This window comes from Aulonocara stuartgranti (genome assembly GCF_965226115.1).
Source record: "Aulonocara stuartgranti genome assembly, chromosome: 9".
In the NCBI taxonomy this organism is placed as follows: domain Eukaryota; kingdom Metazoa; phylum Chordata; class Actinopteri; order Cichliformes; family Cichlidae; genus Aulonocara; species Aulonocara stuartgranti.
Window position 1 is genome coordinate 14,650,063 of NC_138960.1, and position 25,810 is coordinate 14,675,872.

At 41.9% G+C, this 25,810-nt stretch overlaps 2 protein-coding genes and 2 long non-coding RNA genes across 6 annotated transcripts in view; 2 read left to right on the plus strand and 2 right to left on the minus strand.

Annotated features, from left to right (window-relative positions):
* The window catches only part of LOC309714053 (zinc finger MYM-type protein 1-like), a 54,968-nt gene that overhangs the window by 20,049 nt on the left and 9,109 nt on the right, over positions 1-25,810 (minus strand). The window contains exon 1 of one of the 2 annotated variants that reach the window (XM_082546125.1): positions 6,583-6,828. The exons of the other annotated variant lie outside the window; for it this stretch is intronic. The gene's annotated coding sequence lies outside the window, so the exon portion shown is untranslated. Of the gene's footprint in view, positions 1-6,582; positions 6,829-25,810 lie in introns of those variants that run through there. 2 annotated transcript variants of the gene reach the window in all.
* On the plus strand, positions 817-5,141 carry LOC309714087. The gene is made up of 3 exons (XR_014278803.1): positions 817-4,474; positions 4,585-4,617; positions 4,949-5,141. It is a non-coding gene; the product is annotated as an uncharacterized lncRNA (long non-coding RNA).
* On the plus strand, positions 9,437-10,829 carry LOC309713725. The gene is made up of 2 exons (XR_014278659.1): positions 9,437-10,038; positions 10,285-10,829. It is a non-coding gene; the product is annotated as an uncharacterized lncRNA (long non-coding RNA).
* On the minus strand, positions 16,416-24,820 carry LOC309714068 (zinc finger MYM-type protein 1-like). 2 transcript variants are annotated; one of them, XM_082546187.1, is made up of 4 exons: positions 24,598-24,820; positions 20,700-24,269; positions 20,406-20,459; positions 16,416-19,996 (listed from the first exon to the last, which is right to left on the minus strand). In XM_082546187.1, exons 2-4 carry the CDS (start codon positions 20,724-20,726, stop codon positions 18,812-18,814), a joined length of 1,266 nt encoding a protein of 421 aa, XP_082402313.1. In that variant the 5' UTR covers positions 20,727-24,269; positions 24,598-24,820; the 3' UTR covers positions 16,416-18,811. The 2 variants fall into 2 exon arrangements, with proteins under 2 accessions (XP_082402313.1, XP_082402312.1); XM_082546186.1 differs by having other exon boundaries at positions 20,700-24,272.

The following is a 25,810-nucleotide window of genomic DNA, read 5'->3' on the forward strand; positions in this document are numbered from 1 at the left end:
GTTACAGGAAAAATGTTTCTATGTTTCTTTACCTTCTTTTAAATGTACAAAGATGCCTTTTGTCTGCCCTTTGCCTATGGTTAGATTAGTTTAGAATTATCTTTTTAGACTTTCCCAGCAAATACATCTCGTTTCTGGGACATATTGTTTTAGATTGTTTTATCTTCCCTAGCTCTCTGCTGACGAGACTAGCACCATATATGGAGTTGTTTTATTTTATCTGTTTATTATTTGTTATCCTGTTCTCACTGTCTCTGTGCTCTGTGCCTATAAAAATTACCAAGCCACTGTGCATGGTGTGAGTTGTTCTTAGCAGCTCACCCGTGTACACGTTTGATAAAGAAAGTAACTTTGTCTCATTGTGTCTTTATTTCTCCTGGGTTTTTTACAGAGTTTTCTCCCAACATTTCTTGGTCCTTCGGAGCCGGAGCACCTCCATCGTGTCCCATCTCCGTGACCAGTCCACGTTGCTCGCCTGTCGACAGCTCACATACTAGGTGTGTGATAAAAGACCAAGAGCGTTAAATTCGAGTCTTGGCCAACGTTCTTAGAAAGCGACCCACGGTGGTGGGGCCCGATCGAGGTGGACCAGACCCGGCGACACTGACCAGGTAGATACAGACACACTGACACAATCTTGCGTAAAAGCGCATTTTGAATTCAGGGAATTTAAAATAGCGGAAGTAGCTCGTCGACTGGTAGCTCTGGGAGCTCGTCGACTGGTAGCGTAGCTCGTCGACTGGTAGCTCTGGGAGCTCGTCGACTGGTAGCTTTGGAGCTCTGGGTAGCTCCCCCAGCTGGGTCTAGACTGTAAGTAGCTCTGGGAGCTCCCCTTATCATAAGGGTTCCGGTCGCGCGCGCGTCGAAGCTGTGAATGTGAATGTGTGTGTGTGTGTGTGTATTGTTTTAATTAATGGAGCAAGCTGAATTTTCACGGTCCAATAAGAGACTGAGCTGCTCCTACTGTGTTTTTCTTTTACTGCTATTCACTGACGTGCTGGTGAGTTGAGAGAACGGTCGAGTTCCGTCTCGTAAAGTTCACACCGCTTTTGGAAATAGTCCGAAAGTAGAAGGGCGTGTGAGCAACCACTCTCGTCTCTAATACCAGCGAAGGTGATAGCAGCTGTATTGTGTATATATTACTTAAACAAAAATAAGTAAATACATAAATAAGATGGGTAATCACGCAAGTGAAATTAAAACTCACTCCTGCTGACGAGCAGTGGTGAGAAAAGAAAAGTCCAGACGCCGGACAAAAACAGTGTCTGTAAACTGAGAGATTTAAGAAAACAAAATATAAACAGTCAGAAGAACAGAACTCAACTGCCAGTTTAGTAAAACCAGAAGACGAGACACTGTGCAGTTCCCACAATCCTTTTAGTAAACCATCACCCATTCCTGCAGCCGCATCTGCAGCACCACCCATATCAGGAAGAACTTAATAATCCCTTATTAAGTGAAAACTAGAGATCACAGTAGTTTGAAGTAGTTTAAAAGGGTTGAAAACAGACCCCACTGAGTAGATATAAATATAAAAAGTACGAAATAAAGATGAACAAAGGGAAATTTACAGTAGAAATTATCTTTAGAGTATTTGAAATTAATAATAGCAAGGATAACAACCTGTAAAGTGATATTAACAATGAAACACAGTTGGCATGATGACCATGCCCAGCATGTATAAAATGAATATAAAGCAAATAATTCACACGAAAATATTTTAATAAAATAAATAAGGTATATTAAGGCTGTGTCACTGTTCAGCCAAGGACAGTGTGTGAAAAGGTAACTGTCTCCACCCTGGGAAAAGGATGATTCTGCAGGTCATCTGAAGCCCTTGATGGATACAAAATAAAATATAAATAATATATTATAATAGAACTGCCTGGTCCGCCATGCCACAGAGAGAACAAATGTGACCGCAGATTGGATGAATTCAAAATTATCTGTTTGCTGAATAAGATGATCCTAACTATCAAATTGGCTCAGTAGTAGTATAGTGGTACACACTGATAAAATATTATAATATGCTATTGCTGTTATATAAGACAAAGAGGATAATATTAACAATGACATAATATTAATATGAAGAGGCACCTTAATCGGTTATGATGGAGGTGAATAATTGTTAAGCAGTAGTCTGCATCAAGCTTAAGGTTTGCTGAAACTCAGTGTAATGACATGTGAGATGAAGACAATACAGAGAATAACTAACTAATGAAGTGCATAGAGGCACTTGACCAGCTTGAAACCTATCATCCTAGAATGACACATTGCTGAGATAGAGCACACCTATAATAACAACCAATAAGCAAAACCCTGTAGACAACAGCTAAAACTACAGGATTGAGAAGCTGAATTAAATATGTAGACACTGCTAAGCTGATGAGCATGTTACACATTTTCTTTTCTTTTTATTTATTTGTTTCTTTTAGAGCAGAAGCTGCTGTAACACACCCAAAGAAAGACTCTAGGTCTGACCAACCGTCTCAGTCGTGGGCAAAAAGATGTCAGTCAATAAAATTCTAAAAGATAATTTATTGACAAAAAATATATCAAGAGATAAAAGATAAAACAGTCCAGTGTCCCACTTAAGAATTGTATAAAAACACACAGTCCCAAGGCCAGAGCCAGCTATGCCACACAGCCAAGTTGCACTCCACATGTTGCCTTTAACAGGGTTAGAAGTCGTCCTTGGAGACCCACCACCCTGCAAGCATATAGTCAGTGGTCACTCAAGCCTCTGCAACTCTGCTGCCTTTAGGCTGTGGCATATAATAGGCCCTGGACTGTGTATTGAAATTCCTCTTGTTTTGCATAGATATACTGAACAACATCCAAAGCACAATATATAAAATAACATCTACCTGAGTTTTTTCTTTGAAAGAAGCTCCTTATGTCCATTGTTGTGTTCATCAGTACACAATTGAAACTGATTTAGAGAGTTTGTTTAGCCGTGGAGGGAAACAACTGAAAATATGAAATGTAAGCTAAGACTCTCTAAAAAAATCAGCATTGCTGTTCGGCTTTTTATTTATCCATTTGTTGATTCACTCGAAGAGCAAGTAACGCAACCAAGTGATCAGTTTGATATCAATCTTTTGTGATACACCCGTCATATTTACATTATTAGTTCAGTACGAATGATTTGCTTTGGTACCTGGTCAAACTTAAGCTCTCCTCTGTCTGCAGCAAACTCGCAGGCAGCAGCTTCTCCCCCCTCGCTCACATGGGTGCTGTGCTCAGTCGCCTAGTGCCTGAGCTCGGATCATACCAAAATTAGGGGGAATTTACGACGGTGCGCTCTGTGCTTCGTGTGTTGTTTTTGTTTTATACAGTTGTCAGTCAGGCATCTAACTAAAAAATTACACTCCAAAAGACCCCATGCTTCTGAAAAAATGACACGGGCTTAAGCCCAGTAAGCCACCCCCCCCACTCCGCTGATGGTTGACTCCAAATCTTCCGAACACTATGTCGATTTGAGAACGCAAGACCGAAACAGCGAGACCAAGACCAAGACAAAAGTCCGCCGAGACCAAGACGAGACCAAGACCACGTAAAAGTGGTCTCGAGACATCCAACTCTATGTGTAACAACCTAACTGAAACTATATGTACTATATTGAATAAATGTTCTAATCAAGAACCTCTACTAAAAGCTTAATAAAAGAATATAAAAGTATACCAGACAATTTGAATAACCTAGTAATTCAAATAGCCTCGTCTAACCAGCTCCTCAGAATAACTTGTTTCATTTCTGCAAAGCCTGCAACTTCCTGTCAGCCTGCAACTTAGTCTTTCTGAAAGACACACACACTGTTTAAACATCTGAATGCAATATCAATACTGTAAATTATATTATTAATGCAATGGTAATGATGATGATTATTTAACAATAGCAGTAAAATAATTTCCCTGATCTCCACAGAAGCCTGCTAGGGTGGATATTTTCGAAAACTCCGTTTTAGCATTTACGTGTGGACGAGGAAAACGGAGAAAACGCAGCGTCAAAGGTGTGCGCCTATTTTGACGTCACACTGTGCGCCACGTTTTTGTCTTGGTGCCATGAATTCCTACAATGGCAGACTTAGACAAAATACTGTTAATTTTACTATCTTCAGTGTTTAAATGCTTACATATGCACACGCAGTTACTGTCCCTTCACACATAGGACTCGGTTCAGCTTCTATGAGCCGTCTTTGTATCTAGTTTTCCCTCCTTATTGACATTGTGCCCTATTTTTCCTCTTTTTTTCAGATCTGATTTGGTAACTACCATCCACTTAACAAAAATTAACTTTTTCTAAACAGCCCTCACCACTCCGCAGTCTTCCCCCCAGCCCACTGACAGCGAGCATCATAATGCCCCGCCCAGCTTCCGGCACCTTTCGCCACTCTGGCAGGACACACAAAATGACACAGCTTTGCGATCTCCCCAGCATGCAGAGTCTGATGTCGAGGACTTCCCTATAGATGGTATGCTTTTCAAATTGTTTTAAAGCTGAATCACAATGTCATTGTGCTCTTATCTTCAAAGCACAAATTTATACTCCTGAATGTCATCTTGTTGTGATTTTTTTCTGTAGAGTCCAGAGACTCTGTGAGGCCACTATTACAAGGCAAGTTTGAAAATCTTGGAATTTCAGATTTTACATGGTATAAATGGTAAATGGCCTGTATTTGTACAGCGCTTTAACTAGTCCCTAAGGACCCCAAAGCGCTTTACACATTCAGTCATCCACCCATTCACACACAATTCACACACTGGTGATGGCAGCTACATATACAAATATCAAATATATGTGACAGGCAAAAACTAGCAAACACTTTTAGCAGTTAGAACAACTTATACTTGAATGCAGAATGTTACACCATCATTTATGGATATATTAGTTTTTCGCCTCTCACTGCTTAAGCCATTAATCTTTCTAGAATTGTTCTTTGAAACAGATGCGACCTCACAAAAGATGTTAACTATGCTGTCAGACCGGACCAGAGCAGTTAATGAACTCCGTGAGGAGGTCAGAGCCATCCGCCATCCCTGCTGCAATGAATCGGTAGATGCTGGGGTACTGCCTCTGGATTTGCCCTTGCACAACATTGAGGAGCTAAACAATGCAGAGGCAGCTCTTAGATCACAAGAGGCAAACAAGGCAATGGTAAGTATATAAAGGTTATGTACACTTTGTAACTATAAAGTGTAATAGCTGTCAGATGTGATTTAAATACATAACGACGGCATGTTGATTATACACACAAGCACTTGCATACACATTTAAGACACGAGACACGCTAATTACATCTCTTAAAATGTGTCTATAGGTGAGACGCTTTGCCTTGATTGGAGGGACCACACTGGAGGTGCGAGTCCGCTGTGTAATGGCTTATGCCATTACAAACGAGCCTCGGTACTCAACTGGGCAGGCACGACGCTATGCAATATATTCAGTTTTAACATTTATATTCACAGCTGACTGTAACTACGCTCAAACTGTTAATGCTATCTTATTTTAATAAACAACACTTTCATATGCAAAACTGGGGTGGCACTTGGGGTGGCAAGGGATCATTTAAAAAAAAAAAACACCACAGCACTTTACAGGAAGGGCCAGAGTCGTCTCTATTTTTTGAGGCGACTGAGGTCCTTCAACATCTGCCAGAAAATGCTCAAGATTTTCTATGAGTCTGTGGTGGCCAGTGCGATCCTCTATGCTGTTGCAATGCTGGGGGAGCAGGCTGAGGGTCGCAGATGCCAACAGACTTAATAAACTGATCCGTAAGGCCAGCAATGTTGTGGGGATGGAGCTGGACTCCCTCAAGGTGGTGTCGGAGAGGCGGATGCTGTCCAAGATAAAGACAATGTTGGATAACACCTCCCACCCACTCCATGACATGCTGGTCAGTCACAGGAGCTCGTTCAGTGAGAGACTGAGATTACCGAAAAGCACCACTGAACGACACAGGAAATCATTCCTGCCTGTGGCCATCTCCCTGTACAACGCATCCACTTAACACACTGTTTGCTGCTACAGCTACACATGTTTCTTTTCCAAATATTTATTTATAAGTGACTTATGTATGTATGTATGTATATATATGTATATATTGTACTATTCTTAGTTAGTGTATTGTCTGTCTTGTCTTAATGTTGATTTAAAATGGAGCACTGTAACAAAAAATAATTTCCCCCAGGGATCAATAAAGTATTCTGATTCTGATTCTGATTCTGATTTTAGGGTGGCACTTGCCACCCTTCTAGATCCGCTCCCACAATGCATTGCGGCGTGACGTCAGCTTCAAAGCCCTATACCGATGCTTGAGAGCGCGCGTGTGATGCGCGTGATCAGTGGTGAGAAAAACAAATCACGAAACGTGACCTTTCTTTACTCGTGGCTCACTTGCACTTCTAATCTGTTCGTTTGCACACTTACACACACACAGCTGAGGTTTCCTGTTTTGCTACACTCTGGAGAGCCTCGCCTTTAACGGTCTCCTCTCACAGAGAGCAACAGAAAACTTCATTCAGAAAACTTCGAAAAACTCGAGATTGACTGAACTCAGTTCAAAGTTACCTTGACACTTACCTTTAGATGTGAGAGGTAGCGATGGTCCGCTTGAAGCTGACGCTCCGGTGCCTGTGTGAAAAAGATCAACACGCTGCTTCAGAAGCACCGTGTCGAGGCTTGATTCGTTTGGCCAGAGTCACGTGATTAGTGACGTCTGAAGCTTCATTTAGAACGTACTTTTTTACTGAACTTTATTGAACACACAATAAGTATACAACATACAAATAGATGAAGTTTAAGAAAGAACAGAACATGAACATACAAAACCAGGGGTAAAAAAAATTATTATATGAGTACGTGAGTCTCTTTTAAATGTTACCATATAGTGACTGGCTGGGTAACATTTATGAAGAATTTTATATGAGATTTCCTTCACCTTGTTTACAATTAGATATTTATGGGATCATCCAGACTGTCTTCCAGGTGATATCTGGAACATGTCGGTTCCAGTAAGATATTATATATATGGGAGAGACATGATATCTTCTTGGAATAAACTACGTATTCTCTTATTGCTGTTACCAAGTTCCTGTGAAAAGCAGATTTTTCCCACTGCTGACTCAGCTGGATCAGGGAGAGTGACTGAGGTAGATATTGAACTGTCAGTGTTTTTATATAACATTAAAGTACCTGAGGGTATGGCACCAAGCACCATTGAGAATTCCCAAACACTTACGGGAAATTATATAGTGTAAGGAATTCATTGTAAGTAAGTCGTACTCCCTCTTTATTAACCAGCTGAGCCACCAATAGGATCCCATTTTGGACCCAAGTTTCCAGGAAAAGTGATTTGTTTTGAAATAAAATATCTCTGTTGTTCCAGATGAGTTATATGTGTGGTGAGAAGTTGTGTTTATAAATGAGGGTCCACGCTAAGAGGACCTGCTTATGGTTTTTCCATATAAAATTAAAGAGCATGCGGTCGATGTCTTTACTAATTTTCACGACAGCGTGTACCAGTTCCCACGAATATCCAACAACCTCGCACAGCCATTGAAGTGGAGTGGACCAACATTCCACAGGCCACAATTGACAATCTGATAGACTCCATGCGACGATGTGTTGCACTGCATGAGGCAAATGGTGGTCACACCAGATACTGACCGGTTCTGGGTCCCCAGACCCCCAATAGCGCAAAAAACTGCACATTCCAGGGTGGCCTTTTGTTGTGGGCAGTCTGAGGTACACCTGTGCACTACTCATGATGTCAGATCAGCATCCTGATGTGGCACACCTGTGAGGTGGGATGGATTATCTCAATATGGCAGATGTGCCCACTACCACACATTTGGACTGATTTGTGACCACTGTTTGGGAGGGATGGTTATATTGTGTATCTGGAATGAATTTTAGGTCTCTACATCCATCCCATGGGGAATGGGAGCAGTAACAAAGGTGTTGCGTTTATATTTTTGTTGAGTGTAGATCCAAAACCAGTCTAATGTTATTAGAAATGTGTCTGTTTCTCATAAAGCCTGATTGTGTCTCATCGATAATTGTATCCAAAAACTCTTTAATTCTGTTAGTAAGTACTAAAACCATAATCTCATAGTCATTATTGAGCAGACAGACGGGTCTCCAATTATCAATAAGAAGTAAGTCTTTGTTTGGCTTTGGAATAAGTGTTATGAGACCCTGAGTAAGAGTAGGAGGGAGGGTGTTATTCTCTATACTTTCTATGAAAACCTGCAGTAAGAACGCAGCCAGGAGATTAGAAAATGATGTATAAAACTCTGCAGTTGAACCATCTGTGCCAGGAGATTTGTTGGCCTTAAGTGCAGAAATAGAATTACAAACTTCCTCCACAGTCAGAGGGCTGTCACAGAGACTTCTATCTTCCACAACAATAGTTTTTAGGTTTTTAATATTATTGAGAAACAGTGTTGAGACATCCTCATCATAGTTTGAGTTGTACAGTTTAGTATAGAATTTGGCACAGAAATGTGAAATTTCTCTAGGATTGTCAGAGACAGTGCCATTAATATTTAGTTGGTTTTGGATCTGTATTTTTCAAGCCTGAAAAAGCAGAATTTTGTTCTCCCTCCTCCAGCCACCTCTTCCTGGATCTTACAAAAGCACCCTCAGCCTTGCATCGATATATATTAGCGTATTGTCTGTCTTGTTTTAATATTGGTTTAAAATGGAGCACTGTAACAAAAAATAATTTCCCCCAGGGATCAATAAAGTATTCTGATTCTGATTCTGATATAAACCGTCCAATTTATTTTGAAGGTCTAGTAAAGTTAATTTATCTTCCTCTGAGATTTCTTCTGGGGATTTCTGGTAATAAGAGGCAATTTTGCTGATCACTTCTTCCTCTTCAGCTTTCCTTGATTTAATAATTTGACTCCCATATCTTCTCAAGAATTTGCATGCTTCAAATTTAAAAAGTTCCCAATTGGTACAAAAGGACTTCTCTGTGTTAGCTTTATTCCATAATGAGCCATTAATTTATTAATCTGCATTCTAACCATTTTATCTTTTAGTAAGGAGTTATTCATTATTTCTTCTAAGGAGTCAAGTAATTTATCATTTTCAGATTTATTATTGTAACCATATATATTTGCTGTAATGAAAGTACTGTTATTGTGTCTAATTATTGAACAAAGGTAGTGTCTAGTAGTAGCGACTGCTGTCTCCAGGTAGAAACAGCAGTGATACACCTGCTGCTGTCAGACCTGCAGGTATCAGGCTGTGATGTTTTCCTTTATAGTGGACAGAAATATTTGGAGTGGCACAAATAATTTGTGTGGCATCTTATTGAATGCAGAACAGCTGATTGTTCTGTAAATTGTTTGAAATGGTTATAAAAAAGGGGTAAAAGGTAAATGGCTGCAAAAACTTTGTTGTTTGCAAAACTTTTGCATATGATTTTAAAATTGTCAATTAATATTTGCATGTAAAATTATGAAATGTGATTCATTAAACATGTTTGTGGTTGTTACAGTAAAATATATAACTTTTTCTACTCAGATTTTATGTTTTTGTCTGATTTTAGATCAATTGTGTCAGTACAGTATGTCAAAATGAGAACATGACTGTAAATTCAGACATGTGAGGTTGTGCTGAAAAGAATGATGCCAAACAAGGCAAAGTAAATCGTTTGTAAAGGTGAAATATGGAGGTAAAATCAAAAGTAGTTAAAATTGGCCAATTATCCCCTGGAGCCCAGAGGGTTAAACGTTTTTTTAAAGTAACGCTATAGTTACTTTTCAAGTAATTCATTACTTTCAGAATCTTGTAACTCAGTTACTAACTAAGTGACTTATTTGAAGAAGTATCTAGTAACTATAATTAATTACTTTTTCAAAATAACTTGCCAACACTGTTTATAAGGAAGTGAGTCATTCGCAGGATTTGTGGAGTGTTCTGATGGTGAGAGATAGCAAACCACAGATCGTTCTATTGAGAGATATGGAGCCAGAGAGGCAGAGGAGAGGTTCTGTCATGTGGGAGTATTTTCAGTAGATTTTGGTCAGTTTTGGTTGGGTTTGCCAGTTTTGTGTTCTTGTTATTTGTTTTTTTGTGTTTATTTTATCTAAAAATGTAAAAACCTTAAATTGTCAAAACTCTGCTTTTCATAATATAAATATCATGAAATAACTTTACAAAGACTTCCATTTGACTGTTTACATTTAATGTAATAAAAAAATATTTTTAAAGTAATCTCAAATGTTATTCTACAAATGTGCAGCAACTTAATGTGTTTATTCTTTTTAGCTTATAGTCTGTGGAACCCAGGACGACCAGATACCTGCATCTCTACCAGTTTCTGTGCACTCCAGCCTTCTTTTTACAGCACAGTGTTAACTTTATGACCTTTCACAGCACCTCTGGAATCTGGATGGCCGACACCTGACAATCAGGATGAACCGTGTGTTTGGCTGATGTTTGTTTTTCTTTAAGAGTGTTTGTAAAGCACAGCACAGACAGACATGCGAATCGATCAAACTTTTCTACAAAACGTTATACCAGTCCGGGTCAGGAAGGGCGATATAGCACGGACCCGTCAGATGACTACGCCGGATGGAAACATAACCGGAAGCGTCCCAGGGACTTTCCCTTTGACCTTCATCCTGGAACCGACCTTTGACACTTGGATGTTGGCTTAATTTTTACCCAAAGAGAAGTTTGACCCTAACAAAAAAACACGATACTGTGATACTTTGATGTTTTTTTCAAATAATTTGGAGCGAGATTTATGTGACTGTTCATCTAAAATCCAGCAGAGAGTGAAAATACAAGAGCTGCTGCAATCCTCTGCATTAATGATCTCTGTTTCTCTCTTTCTGTGTGTGCATGTGTGTGTGTGCATGTGTGTGTGTGCGTGCGTGCGTGCGTGTGTGTGTGTGTGTGTGCTCACAGAGGGGAGGTCACAACAGGAGTTCCCTGAGTTGACACGTATGAAGCATAAAGTCAGTTTGGAGCAGTTGGTAAACACAGAAGTACATCCAATCTTGACTAAATTTCTTGTTTATCTACTTCATGCACATTGCACGCACAAGAATCCAAATCTCTGTATCACAATGATTTCATTAAAGCCTTATTATTTTATGGCGGCAATATCACATATTACCGTAGATCATTAATAGGGAACAAAAAAGAAGGATCACATCGGCAATGTTGCTGGGAGACAGAAGTCTTGACACGTACTTATAACTTAAACCACAAAAAACTCAGTTACAGCTGGTAAGATTTGTGGTATAAACCAGACTATCACAGTCTGCATCTTTACAGGGTTGTTTTCTGCTTTTGTTCACTCCTAGTGTGATTAAAAAACAACAAACACAGAGCCCACTAACTATTAGCCGCTTTCCCCCCTAAACAGTCAGTTGACTGAGAGAAACGCAATCCATTATTGTGAACGCTGAAGGAGATGTGCTCCAAGGTCAAACTTATATTTCCTTAACTTACATCCTATGTTCTGTTTAATTCCCTTCATGGCTTGATGGAAAAAATTGGTTAAACCATTGCTCAACTTATGTCTGAATGATGGCAGATAATTCTGATGAAACTGACCCCGTAAGAACTTTGCAGCTGAGTCGAGGGCTCGTGGAAATAAGGTCAGGAAGTGTCCGGCGTGACTGCGCGTGCGGGCGTCTGACAGACACACTAGTGCAACTCAGAGTGTGAGCAGCAACTCCTGTATACTAAACATAAGAAAAGTAATTTGTAGTGCTTCTCTTTTTTTAAACCGAGATTCCAGGGATCATGCTTATATGGTTTTCTTTTATTCAAAAACAGGTTAGTTTAGCGATCATGTAACTGTGTCCTTGACCTTTTTACCGGCTTGAGAAGTTGGTTCCCTGGTGCAGATATCTGGGATGGTTCAAACGCCGAGTCTCCAAATGCAAACAAAAGGTTATTTTACACGTTATTTCTTAAATGTGTATAAATGGGATGATGACGATAAAAGTAATAAACAATAAATGTAAATCTGTTTTTTTAACTTTGCAGACTCATTTACCCACTCCAGTGACAGCGATAAAAAAAAAGATCATGACTTTAAAGAGATTATGAACAAAATGCATTACATTTTGTTTTTTGCTACATTAACAACTTTTCCAACTCTGATTCTCTGCAGGACCAACACGGACACCAGTTTAGACTGAAATCCAGTTCCGACGGCACACGCAACATGTTCAAGCTTGCACGGAGGCATCTTTCTTTCAGCTTAACGAGTGAACCGTCAGCTCGTTCAAACACACGTTAAAGTCCGTTTGGCTCGACACCACCGAACAGAGGCAGCAATATAACATAGCTAACATTAACAGTGCAGTGAATCCTGCTTGTGCCGTGATATTCAGGACTGCAAACCGAGCAGCATCACTGACTTTCAGCTTGTTGTGTTTGTGGATATATGACTGACTTTAATTATCCATAAAATCATCACATTCTCTGTAAGATTAAGGTCGACTATTGAACAGCGAATATTTTAAAGGCTTTAAAACCAAGTCAGTACAAACATCACTAATGTCACATAACTTTGCCGACATGTGGCCAACAGTAATGCTTTAATGTTCTTCATTATTAAACATTTGCACATAAATAAGTGACATAGTATTCAGTAAGGCGAGTTTATTTATATAGCACAATTCAACAACAAGGTCATTCAAAGTGCTTTACAGAGACATTAAAAAACAAAAATAAAAAGCATGATTTAAAATTGATTAAAAAGAATTTAAGCTTAAAAGTGTGGATTTGGTGCTTTATTCTATAAAGACACATCTCCTGGATGCACTGGTACGCATCTTCAGTGATGTATCCTAGGGTCATCAGGTGTTTCGGGTCTCTCTCTTTTGGCCACAGCTTGTATGATGTTGGAGACATCCTCATCAAACTTCTGCCACTCGCTCTGGCTGCTGGCTGGGGGCCACTTAATCCGCTGTTGTGGAACTACACTGCTTGGATTGGAAGAGTCCTGTGCATGGAGGGACTGGGCTCTGTGGGGTGCCTCCTGGCCGGGCTCCTCCTGCGTCTCACCAGGTTCAGGACCTGTGCGTTGCACCTCACTCTCCCGCTCCAAACATTTCATTCTAGCCTGATGGACATTTAGGCCACGCTGGTTCTTGCACAGCTTGCCGCAGATACATGTCTTACTCGTAGTCCTTTCCATTGCATTAGTCGTTAACCTTAAGTCCGTCCGATTGGAGACCTCATCCTCCCCCCCTCTCGGGGTCTCCTGGGGGTATCTTTCTTTAGGGCTTTCCATAGCTTTTTGGGTGCTTTCTCGCGAAAACTGCAGACCGGGATGCTAGCCCACCCTGCCCCTGGAGCCGTCTTTCCGAGCTGTCATCTGTCTCTCCAGTCGTCACCAAACTTTCTTGGTTGTCACCTAGACTCTTCCTAGGCGTCACTGGCTCAGCCAGAGTTTAACTATAAAGACACATCTCCTGGATGCACTGGTACGCATCTTCAGTGATGTATCCTAGGGTCATCAGGTGTTTCGGGTCTCACAACATCATACACCCTCGCCCAGGCGACCCAGCCGGGGGTGATCAGGCCCCGACTTGCGTACCAGTAGCTACCCACGGATCAGCCCTCTTAATCCACAGCCACCTTGTGGCTTTCTCTGCCACTTCACTCACAGCCTGGATGGCCCTCTTCTTGGCTGCCCCAGCCACGCCCAGCCGGCCTAGGACTTTGCAGAGTGATCGTCCTGCAAAGCCCCTACAACCCACTTCTATGGGCTCATAGAAAGTCTTCCAGCCCCTTCCCCTGCACTCTTGCACTAGTTCCTGGTACTTTCCTCGTTTCCTTTCATTAGCCTCCTCAATCCGCTCTTCCCAGGGCACTGTGAGTTCCAGCATGATCAGCTGTTTTGAGGCCTCAGAAATAATTATCATGTCTGGCCGGAGTGATGTTTTTGCAATGTTCTGAGGGAACTTTAGTTGTTTACCCAGGTCAGCCTGTAGCTGCCAATCAGAGGCTGTGTTGAGAAGGCCAGTTGTCAAATGTGGGCGCACCTGGGGTTTCTCTCCAGCCTTAATAAAAGAGATTGCCTTCCTCGGAGCATGATGATGCTTGCTGGTGCTGATTGCTGAGGCAATCTTTTCAGCAACTACTCTGAGCACCTGGTCGTGCCGCCAACGATACCGACCATCGGCCAGGGCCCTTGGGCAGCTGCTAAGGAGGTGTTCTAGGGTCCCTCTTCCAGAGCACAGGGGACAGGCAGGTGTCTCGCGCTTTCCCCACAGATGGAGGTTTGCTGGGCTTGGCAGAGTGTCGTATACTGCCTGCACTAGGAATCGGATCCGGTGGAAGTCTGCCTGCATGATGTTTGCCCAGGTGACCTTGCGCTGCAAGGTGCCCTCCCACCTTGTCCATGCTCCCTGCCGCTCAAGGCCTACAGCTCTGCTTACTCGCTCCTCCTCCACACCTGCTCGGACCTCTTCCTGGAGTAGCTGGTGTCTCTCCTTTCCCTGTGCCCTGCTGACCTGGGCCTTTGGGACGTACCCCAAGCCTGCTCCCCCTGTTGCTAAGACCCCCATTAGTGTTTTCTGCCTTAGGCGTGACTCCACCACCTCAACTGCCTTCTCAGCCTTCCACTTTCTTCCTGTCCTTACCTCAATGCCTGCTGATGCCACCTTGCAGTCTTTAGAATCTCTGTACTGTAGGGCTTCTCGTGTGCGAGCCACCTTGAACTCTTCTGTGAGACCACTGAAGGGTAACTGCACGCTGTTGCTTGTCCCATACAAGGCAGCGCTGGTGAGACTGCGGGGAAGTCCCAGCCACTTACGAAGAAAGCCACTGATCTTTCTTTCAAGGGATTCCACAGTAGTTATTGGAACTGTATAGACAAGCAAGGGCCACAGGATTCGGGGCAGGATGGAATGCTGGTAGATCCAGGCTTTAAATCTTCCAGGCAAGCCGGACTTATCCACCTTAATAAGCCACGCTCCCAGCTCCTCATTTGCCTTCTGAATAGCAGTAGAGTCTTTCAGGCTGGAGTCAAAGAGTTTCCCCAAGCTCTTAACTGGTTGTTCCGTTATGGATGGAATAATGGTTCCTGAAATTGAGAACCGGAACTTGTCCGTCACCTTGCCCTTCTTCAGTACCATCGATCTTGACTTGGAAGGTTTAAAACTCATCCTTGCCCATGAGATGAGTCTCTCAAGACCTTGCAAGATCCACCTACACCCGGGAACTGATGATGTTGTAATGGTGAGGTCATCCATATAGGCTCTGATAGGGGGCTGACGAACACCTGACCTTGTTAACGGCCCTCTGCACTCCACCTCTGCAGCCTTTACCACCATGTTCATTGCCAGGGCAAAGAGCGTAACTGAGATGGTACAGCCTGTTATTATACCTTTTTGGAGTCGGTGCCAGTCTGAAGTAACTGCCCTAGAAGTGACCCTAAGCCTGAAATTGGCGTAATAGTCCAGGATTAGGTCCTTGATCTTGCTGGGGACATGGTGGAGGTGCAAAGCATGCTCAACCAGTTTGTGTGGGATCGACCCATACGCATTAGTTAGGTCCAGCCACAATACAGCTAGGTCGCCTCTCTTCTCATGTGCTTCTCTTATAAGGTGTGTAACTACACCTTATAAGAGGTGTAGTTCAAATGCAATTCAAATGCAATTCAAAATGTAATTCAAATGCAGCTGAGAACAGGTGAGTCTTCAACCTGGATTTAAATAAACTGAGTGTTTCAGCTGATCTGAGGTTTCTGGGAGTTTGTTCCAGATATATGGAGCATAAAATCTGAATGCAGCTTCTCCGTGTCTGGTTCTGACTCTGGGAACTGATAAAAAAAACGGATTCAGGTGACCTGAGGGATCTGGAAGGTTCATACTGGGTCAGGAGGTCACTGATGTATCTTGGTCCTAAACCATTCAGAGCTTTATAGACCAGCATCAGAACTTCAAAGTCTATCCTCTGACAGACAGGCAGCCAGAGTAAAGACCTCAGAGCTGGACTGGTGTGGTCCACTTGTTTGGTCTTAGTGAGGACTCGAGCAGCAGAGTTCTGAATGAGCTGCAGTTGTCTGACTGATTTTTTAGGTAGACCTGTAAAGATGCTGTTACAATAATCAAGCCTACTAAAAATGAATGCATGGACTACTTTTTCCAGGTCCTGTTGACACATCATAACAGTACTTACTTTTAAACGTTTACACTTTGGCCGCTCCGCTTCCACCGTTTTTTTCGGCAAAATTATCCACACCCACCGCCGCGCTATGCAATCTGGGATATGTTGGGCCACGAAGTCTACACCGACACATCTTTAAAATTCAGGGAAATGAAGGAAACATTTGAGGGCCGCATTTCGAGCAGCCTTTGGGATACAGCCCAGGAGTGACTTCGTCGCGTTGCTGTGACGTAATCGGCCTTAAAACGCGGCAGACCCTGAATTGGGATACAGCCCAGGAGTGACATGTTTAGCCACATGTTCTCCTTAAGTTGCTGGTTGTCTGAGTGGTGTCCAAGAAACGATGTGGGCTTCATAGATAATTGGCAAATCTTCTGGAGGAAACCTGGTCTTGTTAGGAGAGACGGCATCCATCCCACTTTGGATGGAGCAGCTCTCATTTCTAGAAATATGGACACATTTATTAAACCCCCTAAAATATGACTATCCAGAGCTGGGACCAGGAAGCAGAGTTGCAGTCTTACACGCCTCTCTGCAGCTTCTCTCCTCCTGAAACGACAGCTTCAACACATAATCTGTTATTAGACTATTAAATATTTCACTTTAATGTTGCAACTACGCACTCACTTTTGTCTTTAAACAAAATAATATTTTCCAGTTACAGAAATTATGAAATCCAAACTAAAGTGTTACTGTTGCTATATGCATTTACTATAAATAATCGATGATGGTGCTGACATGAAGGAAGAGAAAGTTACAGGTTGCATCCTTTGAGTTTGTCTCTGTGCCTTTGGGCGATTTTTATGACAGATGTTTCTGTTCAATTCTTAAATCAACTTTTCAAAACACAAACACTATTTTAAAGCTTTTAAAGAGTAAAATATTAATGATAATTATAATAACAGTAATAAAAACAAAAGCTCTCAGATCCATCAAACCAAGCAGCAGAGAGAACAACAAGTGAAGATAAAACTTTAACCTTGTAGACTTCATTATGTTCCAGCTGCTCTACAGACGCTGTGACCTCGAACTTAAGCAGGTCGTAAAGTATGTGCAGCTCAATAACTTCATAATTACACCCTGTGTAATTATGAAGTTATGAATTATGAAGAGCAAAGATATCCTCTAAATCAGCGTAGCACATGTGCAGCTGCTGGGATTCACTTAAGCATTCGGCTCGTCGCTGTTGCAGATTTTTCTCTCGCTGTTCTGGCTCACAGCGCTGCAAGCACAAAAATAAATATCCCCAAAGGTGTGAAAGGGAGCTAATTAGTAAGAGTATTGTTACTCTCCCCAGGAGTAGTCCAGCAGTAGAAATCAGTCCAATGACAAGGTGTGTAACATCTAGCAGGGTGACAGAAAAACCCAGGGTAACTTCCAAGGACCTCAACGTCTCTCTCACATTGCGTTTTTTAAACATGTTTCCATTTGTCACTTCAGTCTTTACTCTGAAATACAGGAAGAGAAATCATGGCTGAAACAACTTCTCATGAAACCAGGGGTGTGGTCCAACAGTCAGTTTTGGTGAGGAACAGGGGCGTCACTAGGTTTTAAGGACAGGGGGGGCTTAACCCCCAAGAGATGTACACGACATGAACGAACGTAGTGAATGAGCACAAAATTTCACAAACAGAAAACAAAGACTGAGAAATTGTTTTCCTACTTTTTTGGACAGATTAAACATCCTAGGCCACCAATAGATCTATTGTTTTATTTCAGTCTGCTTTATAATACAGTACAACAAAAAAACAGAGGAAATGTGTTTGCCGCATCAATAACAAGAAAAAAAACTGAAAATAAAAAAGTACATTTTTCTGGCTGCAATCACCAGTTACTTGGTGGGTGGAAGCATCAAAGAATGACGTCTGTTTTTAAGAGTGGCAAATCGGTCAATCACTCTGTTGTGACTCAGATGCTGAATCGTGTCTTTTTCAATAGACATGACTGCAAGACTGTGAAGTCTTTTCTGACCCATTGTTTGACGCAGCCAGGAGTGCAGCCGACGCAGTGCACTAAAGGACCGTTCGCACGAGCAGCTGCTGACAGGCACTGTTAGGGCAACTTGGATGGTTGCCTTCAGAGAGGGAAACATGTCTGAATCAAGGAGGTTGTACACAGACAACATATTTTTGGGTGGACATCCAGCCTCTGTTTTCCAGGTAAGAAAGTTTCTGGCCACCAGAACCTCCTCTTTTTTCAGGTCAAGTCTGTAGTGCTTTGCAAGTTCATTCAAGTGTGGTTCACTCAAGAAGTTCTCAGATTCAGGACTACATGCCTGGACACCTTTTAGCAGCCCTGCATCTACACTGCAAAATCTTTGATCAAGCTCGCCAACCATCCGATCCACACAAGGGAAAAGTAACTCTCTTTTCAATGTGTCTGAGTTGTTCAATTCAGTGCGTGAACCCACAGTTGCCTCCAGGACAAAATCCTCCATTTTCCTCTGTTTGTGCCTTGTCTTGGCACCTGGTTCAGGGATACTGTGGGTGTTACACAGGGCCTTGGTTTTCTCATACAGCTCTGTAGCAAATGCATCTGAGTGTTTTCCCTTAATTGTGTCACACACAGCTTGTTTGCAGATAAACGCTTCTGCCAGGTCTAAAGTCTCTTTCTGCAGGAATTTGTGGAGTCCTTCGGTTACAGACAGAATCGACTAAAACATCAGTAGTGCATAGACTGCTGAGAACTTGTAGAGCTTTGCTCTGAGACCAACAGCTATGGGGGATCCAATTGCAGATAGGCACTCCAAAATGGCAGGCAATGTCTCAAGAACTGCACTGATTGATCGCAACTGACATGCCCAGCGAGTGTTTGAAAGTTGCACAAGCTCAGTTTTTGTCAATCCAAGCTTTGCCTGAGTCTCCATGAACTTATGATGATTGACTAGGGAGGTGCTGAAGAAAGAATACACACACTCCAACAAGCTGAAAAGCTCCACAGCCTCTGGGACAGCCTTGCAAGTATTGCACAAAACCAGGTTGAGTTGATGAGCATAACAATGCACATAGATAGCCTCAGGATGAAGCCTTCTAAAATGTGCTTGTACACCTCCAATCATGTCATTCTGGGATGTTGGTGAGATATACTGTGCATTTGATGGGGGATTATGTTTTTGAAGAAAAGCATCAAACTCCTTCAAAAGCTCCATGCACGCAAGAAAATTCCCTCTGTTTGGGCTGTCTTCACCTTCATCATGGCCACGAAAAGGGAGTCCCTGTCTCCCTAACATAGAGGTGACTGCAACAATTCGTCTGAGATACTCTCTTCTTTCGACTATCTCACTCACATTTGCAGTTGCTATCACCTGTGCAACGTTTCCCTGTTTGCTAGTTCCCTGGTAGCTTTTCCATGTAACAACACTGTCCTTATGTGTTTGTGCCATCTCATGCTTGCCAAAGATGACTAAAGCTTTCTTCCAGTTCTTGCAACCGCTACTGACCAAACTATCATGTTTGATGTTTTTGCCAAACACTCTACATGGGAAGCAGAAAGCTGCATTCTGGTTGACTGAATATTCTAACCAGTTGTGCTTTTCAAACCAGCTGTGGTTAAATGCCCGCTTCTGTGTACCAAAAGTATCAGCTGGATAGCTCTTCAGCTTCACCTGTCTGGGCCTTGTGTCTTTGTCACCTAAATCAAACCCTGTAGTAGAATGAGTTGCTGCAGCTGCTTCATCATTTTCCCTCTCTTGGCCTGTTTGCTCTCCTCTCTCTGTAATAACTTGATCTTCCTCTGCCTCTCGATCCATTTGCTGCAGCTCCTCTGTCTCTCCTTGCTCTCTCTGACTTGAACTTGCCTGTTGACCTTTTTCTCCCTCAGCCTCCCCTTCTGCCTCACCCTTCAAGATACATTAAAACATACTGAATTGTAATGTAAATTGCTAATATCATGACTTCTGTTGCTTCCAAATATTTTGAAGTTACAAACATTATATTTTGAGCACGCATGTGACTAAAATGGTTGCAATTTAAAGCCCTGAAAAATATTACTAAATTACTTGAATTGAAGTAATATTAAAATAGAACTCTCAAAAATATGTGAGTCAGGCTAATTTGACTTATATATATATATCTCTCTCTTTGCTCTCTCCACTTTCTAACCTTGACTCTCCTAAATAAAAGCTCAAGTTAAACAGGTCTTATATGTTGTACCGTGACTGAAATGTTTCATATTTCATATCCATATTGAGTCCCATAAAATTCTAATCAGACTGTCTGCATCACAAATGACTCCATCCTTTGACTCACCTCTCCAGCAGACGTCTCTCCCCTCTGCCTCTCTGTGCTCCTCTGCCCTGACTCCTACAGGTTAATGGGGATGGAGTGATTATTATTATTTCCACTGATGATAACCATACCACAGCTCGATTTTTCAGAGCTAAAACGAGTGACAGAAATTAACATTATGCTAAGAATTTAACTTAGTGCGCTAGCCAGGTTTTTATTTACAAAATGGGGAGCACCTGGTTCATTATTTACATGGGACTCCGCTGTTAGCTGGAGCTAACTAATTGTTACTACCAGCCAGTGATGAAGACTTACTTTCTTGAAAAACTTGCGTATATCCATGATTTCTTGCCGTTTGCCACATGTACGCTAGTGTGTCCGCAGGTGTATACGAGCGGAGTGTAAAGTAGCAGTGAAAACGAGGACTGGATTTTCAGTCATGTGGATGTCCCCTGTGAACAACTGGAACGGATTGGATAACGAAGCACTGACGCTACCTTAACAATGTAAAGCGAAAGGGACCAACCGAGTTATGATCATATTTGTGTGAATAGCGACAGGTTTATATTATTATTTCTTTAGACTCATATTCCTGCATCTTTATATTGAATTTGTCTGCAAGTTCTGTAAAAAAACAAAAATCGAATAAGTTAAAAAAAAAAAAAAAAAACCCCCCGCCAAATTATTTAGGGGGGCTTAAGAATATTTTAGGGAGGCTTCAGCACCCCTAAAATAGGCCTAACGACGCCACTGGTGAGGAAGGTTCCTAACTGAGAGAAGTGACCCAGAAGTATCTGTGTAGCAGCCACAATGAATCGAGATCATGAGCTTTATTAACTGATCCAAGTCTCTTCTTTCATCTTCTGTATTATTCAGTTTGCATTGGTAATGCCCATTATTGTAATGCTTTTTTAAGATGAGCAAAACTTTATTTTACTTTGGGTTAGCTGGGATAAGTGATGGATGGAGGGAATTTTACTTCAGCCACAGAAATCCTAAACAGGAAGGAGGAGCAGAGTTACAGTGGATCACTATCCAGCAGGGAAACAAGATTTATTTCAATTTCTTGGCAAAGAGTGAGATTTACGCAGTGGGCAAATTAGAGAGATGACACCATCAGATCCCGAGCCCTCCATGTGTTAATCAAGACACTGCTGCTGTGCTACATCCATAAATAATGAATAAATTAGGAGCTAAAGCTAAAAGGACAGTTTATTTGTACCATCTTCATGTCAACACATTCAAGAACATCACAGATGAAAGAAACATTAAAAACTTCCACACTACACAAAGCTAGAAAAATAGTTTCTTCCTATATGTAGAAAAAACAGAAACATCGAACACCTCCAAGACTCTCTTTGAAAGAACTAAAAACCTTTATTCTCATGGTCCAATCATGAGTGAACTCCCCGATGAAGCCTTGTGTGCTAAAACATGTCAGAGTTTGAAAGGTTAAACATGAGTTTCCAAAACGTTTTGCTGGAGAACAATGAACTATTTGACTGAGTTTCAATTATTTACAGACGAGCAAAACCAGGGGTCCGTTCTTCGTACCTCGCTAAGTAGGCTAGCTGGATTTGATTGTTGACGATTTCACGTGATCCTGGATCGTTCGGTTCCCCGAAGCTCATCCGGGACTTGCTGTCATAGCAGCAGGGCCGTAAGCATAAACCTGCTCGGGAGCAGGTTTACTTTATGTAAACAGGATTAGATCGCGGCCATGCAGGTATGTCCGCTTCATTTATACGAAAGCAACAGCGATATTCCACCACTGTTTCACCATAAATAAATATTATCAATGTAACTAAAGATAATGCAGCACTTGATCCTTTTATTGATTTCACACAGATACATACAGGTCATTTCCTAAAAAAGGGAAATGTACTATTAACATTCTATTACGTGTATGTGATTATTACAGATGTAATTCATATTTCAGAGTAGTAATTGTAAATCACTCCGTGTAATCAAGATGAGAGACCACGGCTATAAAAGCGAAGGTGGATTTGGGAAGCCTGTCGCAGCCATGTCCTGTCCGTATACGCAACCAACCCATTGAGGAAGGTGCAAGATTGATAAGGAGAGTCCTCAGAATTCAGCGTATATTGCGGGACAGACAGGATCCTTCAGCTCAGCGTGACAGTGTGCTCATTGAGAGATATCGATTTTCCCGTGAGGGTATTATTTACCTAACCAACTTGTTGACAAGGGGGTGCAGGACCACCACCTGTCTTTTTTTGCTCTGCCCTTTTCTTGGTTGCTGTTATGAACAAACTAACAGACTATTACAGGGTCTCTTTCCAAGAGACGAAAAGCAATATAAGAGATAAATATTACCATTCTGTAGAATACTCCTGTATTTCACTTTTATTTGTTCCCATGTTCTAGTGGGTCCTGTTGTGGCTCTAATGTGTAAGGGGATATAATATAACATATTATAATATAATGTAATATAATATTGGATAATATAGTGTAATATAATAAATCTACCCTACCGCCTACTGGTGTTGGCCGGAGGGGCCGATGGCGCGATATGGCAGCCTGGCTTCTGTCAGTCTGTCCCAGAGCAGCTGTGGCTACAACCGTAGCTGCTTCCACCAGTGTGTGAATGTGAGAGTGACTGAATAGTGGCATTGTAAAGCGCTTTGGGTGCCTTGAAAAGTGCTATATAAATCCAATCCATTATTATTGTTATTATTAAATTACTTACAAGTTTAATTTGTCAGCAACTTCCTGCCAGCCCTCTCTCCTTGCTTTTGCAGCCTTTGCAGTGTTCCCTTGCGTTTTAATTAAACTGTGAAACTCCTGAAATCCCTCAATCAGGAGTTCTTGCTCTGCTGCCGAAAAATACTGAGCGCGCTCCTTCGACATTTTCGACGACCAATCAGCGGGTTGCCGATCAATGTTTCTACTATCGATGCGTAGCCCCTTTTACGACACCCAGTGATGTCACATTACTGCGTCCAGCTGTACTAATCGTCAACGGCAGGTGTGTTCGGGGAACCGGATTAGCGAGCTCACGGTTAGCGCGATGGTTTGGTCTTGGATGTGTCATTTGATCTTGGATGTAGTGAGCGACGTACGAAGAACGGGCCCCTGGACAGAGAAAAAAGGACAAAACTGACTCAGTAAAACGACAGAAAATAAGATCCCATGTAAATCTGTATTATGTAGAAGTTCAGCCCAGCAACCAGTTCAGTTCAACACAAGTTCAAATGATTCTATCTGAACTCTGTGGAGCCTGATCTCAAGCTTTTTGAGTCTGACACTGAAACCAGAGGATCTTTCTGTCTCTTCAGATTCACTGTGATCCAGTGATGGGAGTGATTTCAGCCCTGAGTGATCACGCTGATGTTTGCACAGAGCAGACAATGAGGTGAATGTTTGGGCACATTGGTAACAGTGAAACAGTTTATTAGTAACGTGGGATCGTTTGTGTTTGGAGTATGAACTGAGATTCCTGAAGCTCTTGTCACACTGGTCACAGCTGTAGTTTCCTTCCATGTGTGTACGTTCATGAGAGTTACGACCATTTGACTGTGAGAAGCTTTTGTCACAGTGTCTGCACTTGTATGGTTTCTCTCCTGTGTGGACTCGTTTGTGTGTTTTAAGCTTACATGCAGTGGTGAAGGATGACCCACACTGATCACAGAGGTGCTTTTTAACCCCACTGTGAATCAGTTCATGTTGTTTTAAGTGATGTGATGTGGTGAAGCTTCTCCCACATTCTTTGCAGTATTTCAGTTTGTCTCCAGTGTGTCTACGTTGATGTGTTTTTAGGGTCTTTTGCTGACTGAAAGTTTTTCCACAAAGGTCACAACGAAAGTCTTTCCCACCACCACAGTGATGACAGGGTTGAGAACTGGATCCATCTGTGTCGCTCTGCTTCTAAACAAAGACACAAAGACAGTGTAAGTCAGTCCTTCAACATTTTTATCCTGAACGTCGCCTGAAATAAAGAGCATCTCTGCAGACGTCCAATTACATTTGACTGTTTCAGTTAACACACTCAGTTTACTGGGCTGCAATAACTACAATACTACCACCATAATACTACAGTAATACTAAAATCATAACTGACATGAAAATCTGAATAATCACTCAGAGCTGCTTTTCCATGCAGTAGAATTGCTAACATGCTAACACAGTTTAATGAGCAGAGTTGTTCCAAACAGTCAGGCTAAAATGACAAGATAACAATATAAATACATACCTCACAGTAACTGCACTTGTAGAGTCTCTTTCTGGTGTGGATCTGTTGGTGTTGTCTCAGGTAACGTGGAGCTTTAAAAGTCTTCTCACACAGGTCACATTTATAAGGTCTCTCCTCAGTGTGGGTAAACATGTGTTGTTGTAACTTTGCGTCTGTTGTAAAGTATTTGCCACACTGTTCACAGCAGTACACATCATGTCTGGTGTGAATGCGTAGGTGTGTATTTCGTTTCCCTCTCTGGCTGAAAGTTTTTCCACAGATGTCACAGCTGTATGCCTTAATTCCAGAGTGGGTAACTAGGTGCCTCTGTAAGTTGCCACTTTGAGTAAAAGCTCTGCCACACTGATCACAGCTGTACGCTTTAACTCCACTGTGGATAAGTTGGTGTTGTTTTAGGGAATCCTTCCTGGAAAAAGACTTTCCACACAAGTCACAGCTGAACGGTCTCTCTCCAGTGTGAATGACCTGATGACGTTTTAGTTCAGCCTTCTCAGTAAACTCCTTCCCACACTCGTCACAGCTGTATGCCTTAATTGCAGAGTGGGTAAGTAGATGATTCTGTAAGCTCCTGCTGTGAGTAAAAGCTCTGCCACACTGATCACAGCTGTACGCTTTAACTCCACTGTGGATGAGTTGGTGTTGTTTTAGAGCAACCTTCCAGGAAAAAGACTTTCCACACAAGTCACAGCTGAACGGTCTCTCTCCACTGTGGATGACCTGATGCTGTTTTAGATTAGCCTTCAAAGTAAAATCCTTCCCACACTCGTCACAGGTGTGTTTTTTCTCTCTCTTTCTTCTGTGAGGTTTGTCGGCCTCCTGAGAGCGCTGACTTCTCGCTCCATGTTGGTCCTGCAGTGACAGAGATACAAACAGAGGCAGTGAGTGAAATGCAGTCGTGGAACAAACTCAACCTTCAAACTCCCTCCATTAACACTAGTTTTAAACCTGAAGGTGGAGTGTGGCACCAAACACCTTAAAGGTCTCTTATCCCCACCTGCTGGTAGTTCTAACACATTACATCCAACCTGCTGTTAAAAATAATTCATGACTGTTCAAACACTAAAATCATGCCCATCCCTCCTGATTGTACACACACACACACACACACACACTTACTTACTTTTTCTAGATTTATACATAACCATTCAGTGATAATAAATCCTATGTTTGTCTTATTAGCTGCTGACAAAATGATTGAACAATACTGTTTTTT

What these genes read in the sequence shown, in the direction of transcription:
- LOC309714068 (XM_082546187.1), bottom strand. Translation starts at nt 20,726, where the DNA reads ATGGATATACGCAAGTTTTTCAAGAAA. An exon ending in TACGCAAGTTTTTCAAGAAA is followed by an intron (nt 20,460 to 20,699) that starts GTAAGTCTTCAT and finishes ATTAACCTGTAG; the next exon opens with GAGTCAGGGCAGAGGAGCAC. An exon ending in GAGAGACGTCTGCTGGAGAG is followed by an intron (nt 19,997 to 20,405) that starts GTGAGTCAAAGG and finishes TGTATCTTGAAG; the next exon opens with GGTGAGGCAGAAGGGGAGGC.